This window comes from Dipodomys ordii, unplaced genomic scaffold (genome assembly GCF_000151885.1).
Source record: "Dipodomys ordii isolate 6190 unplaced genomic scaffold, Dord_2.0 Scaffold19, whole genome shotgun sequence".
Lineage (NCBI taxonomy): Eukaryota > Metazoa > Chordata > Mammalia > Rodentia > Heteromyidae > Dipodomys > Dipodomys ordii.
Genome location: NW_012267235.1, coordinates 5211991 through 5215321, shown reverse-complemented (window position 1 = coordinate 5215321; position 3331 = coordinate 5211991). Strand labels below are relative to the sequence as shown.

General features: G+C 41.8%; 1 protein-coding gene across 1 annotated transcript in view; it reads right to left on the bottom strand.

The window, feature by feature from the left end:
- Positions 1 to 257: 257 nt before the first annotated feature.
- LOC105983346 (Golgi apparatus membrane protein TVP23 homolog B) overlaps positions 258 to 3331 on the bottom strand; it is a 27031-nt gene continuing 23957 nt past the window's right edge. The window contains exon 6 of the mRNA XM_013013187.1: positions 258 to 407. Within this exon, the coding sequence (XP_012868641.1) occupies positions 258 to 407 (150 nt within the window). The remainder of the gene's footprint in view (positions 408 to 3331) is intronic.

The following is a 3331-nucleotide window of genomic DNA, read 5'->3' as shown; positions in this document are numbered from 1 at the left end:
GCACAGAAATGGAGGAACACAGAGTAACCTTATGCAGCAGAGTACATAATGAAACTGTATAACTTGTGGGTGGGGATAGTAGGGAAAAACAGAGAGAGTGAGGGAAGGGGTGACACTGTCCAAAAAGAAATGTACTCTTTACTTATGTAATTGTAACACCTTTATACATCACCTCTCTAATAATAAGAATAAAACCTCTTAAGCATTTAAAAAAACTGAACGCTAAGAGAATCAGACAACATTGTATTAGTAATCAGTCACATCCAGAAAACACTTACTTGTCTTAAAAATTGCTTTCCAAGATACGAGGTAGCCATGCTAGTTAAGTTCTTCCTGCTGCCCACTTTACACCTGATGTAACCGTACAGGTTGGCGCCTTGTAGTACCACACCCATAATAACCACAGCCTGGGAGAGGAGAAAAATAATCAGTGATCACTGCTCTAAAACTGTCTTTTCTCTAAGTTCTACATGAACATAGCAGATGAATGTAAAAGAATTAAAAAAAAAGAGGAGAAAGGAAGCTGTGCCGAGGCAGGGGTTGTGCCAATGAGACTCCACAATTTGCCCAAGCAACCTAATGTATGTTCAGCACTAATCATTCACCCAAGGATTTACTGAACACAATTGCTATATTTGCCTGGGGACGTGGTATAGAATGATCTGGGTGTTTTCCATGGGCCCATAAGTAAAAAACATGAGGAAAGCAAGTGAGACTTTAAAGGCTCACATGTTAATTATTCCTTTAAGAATCATAAAAGAGCAGTCAAAAAGATCAAATTGAATAAACAGAGCAGGCGGAAGTGAATCTGTTCCACACAAATGTATAACAACTGCCTTCAGGGAAAGCAAACAACATGGTGGCGGCAACCACCATGAGAAAGGAGGGACTGTACTTCTGCACAGCTCCTCTTCCTCCCCTTCCTTCTTCTCTCTCCTCCTTCCTTCTTCTGCAGTCTTGGGGCTTGAACTCAGGGCCTAAGCTTCTTTTTCTCAAAGCTAGCACTCTACCACTTGAGACACAGCACTACTTCCAGCTTTTTCTGTTAATGTGGTACTGAAAAACAGAACCCAGGGCTTCATGTATACTAGGAAAGCACTCTAACACTAAAGCCACATTCCCAGCCTCTGCACAGCTTTTTATTCCTGGTGGCCACAAGGACCCCACAGGTTACCCTACTAAGATTACTGAGGGCTGAAAATAAGAAACTCAAGCTCACTCTTTTTTTTGGATCCGGTCATGGGGCCTGAACTCTGGGACTGGGCGCTGTCCCTCAGCTCTTCAGCTCAAGGCTAGCGCTCTACCACTTGAGCCACAGTGCCACTTCCGGCTTTTTTTTTTTGCTTATGTGGTGCTGAGGAATCGAACCCAGGGCCTCAGGCATGCAAGGCAAGCGCTCTACCACTGAGCCAACTTCCCAGCCAAAAGCTCACTCTTTTTATATCCCTTCCCTTTCACACCATCCATATAGCACCTATTTGGAGCATAGGATTAAATGGTTGTTTCAGTATATTCATGAGTTGCACAACTGTCACCACAATCAACTTTGAAACATCTTCATCACCCTAAAAGAGACTCTCCTTATACTTGTTCTGAAATAACTATAAGCAACCAATTTAAGAGCATCCTGAGAATAGCAGAATCAAAAGATTTCAAAGTGCCAAGTGGTACTGGTGGTTCGTGCCTGTAATCCTGGCTACTCAGGAGGCTGAGATCTACAATTGTAGGTCAAAGTCAGCCTGGATAGAAAAGTTTGTGAGACTCTTATATCCAGAAGTAGAGCTGTGGCCCAAGTGGTAGTGTTAACTTTGAGCAAAAAAGCTTAGGGACAGCACCCAGGCCCTGAGTTTAAGTCCCAGAGTCAGTGTATATGTGCATGTGCATGCATGTGTACACCCACACCTGCACAGAATTCAAAGAACATGGGGGTAAAATGAAAACAGAGCTTGAAAAGCTAAGGAAACACAGACTCATATCTAACCCAGACTGTGCTGTCTCTGGTACCCACTTAACCATTTCCTGGCATCATCATCTATAACCTGCCTCTAAACTTTTTTTTACTGCTTGTCTATCCTTCCTAGAACATATCCCTTTATTGGAACAGTTATCTTGTTTGTTTGGCCTTTAACTGTATCTCCAGTGCCCATAACAACTATGATGATGAATAGAAAAAGATTGAATATTAAAGCAATTAAAAAACAGTGGATAAGAAATAATACATATGTGACTGGGTGTGGCTCACACCTATAATCCTAGCTACTCAGGAGGATGAGATCTGAGGATCACAATTCAAAGCCAGACCGGGTAGAAAAGTCTGTGAGACTCTTTATTGTTTCCAATAAACTACTCAGAAAAAGCTGGAAGTGGTGCTGTGGCTCAAGTGGTAGAGTGCTAGCCTTGAGCACAAAGAGGCTCAGGGACAGCACCCAGGCCCTGAGTTCTAGCCCTAGGACTGGGGTTGGGGGGTGGGGGCGGGGAGGGGGAGAAAGAATACATATATGTTCCAATCTAAGGATAACTGGTATAGAATTAGAAGAGTGGGGAAAAATAGAAGTAAATCCAAAATTTAACAGCAGCTATTAATACTGACATGATCAGATATCTTAAAACTTCAAAAGAAAAAAATCCCTCAGGGAGAAAATTCAACAATTCACATGGAGACTAGGTAAGTACAGCCTCAGATTTCTCTGTATATTCAATATAAAAAATGATAGACGTCAATTATGATGGCATATGCCTATCATCCCAGATCCCAGTACTTGGGAAGTAGAGACAGGAGAATGGAGAATGTAGTCCAAGCCAGCCTAAGGTACACACTGAGTCAAGGCCAGTCTAAGCTATGTAGTGCTATCCTGTCACAAAACAAAAACAAAAAAGTCAATGACTAGGAATGTAGCTCAGTGGTAAGGTACGAGGCCCTGGATTTGTTAGCATCCCTAGCAAGACACACACACACACACACACACACTCTCTCTCTCTCTCTAGGCCATCATTTGCAAAATCAATAGGTTCATGTTCATACACACACACAATCTACCTAAGTCATCATTTGCAAAATCAATAGTTCATGTTCACACACACACACACACACACACACACACACACACACACACACACAATCTACCTAAGTCATCATTTGCAAAATCAATAGGTTCATGTTCACTCACACACACACACACACACACACACACAATCTACCTAAGTCATCATTTGCAAAATCAATAGGTTCATGTTTCTTTCTTTTTTTTTTAATTTTATTTTATTTGTGAACATACTGTACAGAGGGGTTACAATTGCATGGGCAGGATAATGCGTACATTTCTTACCAAGC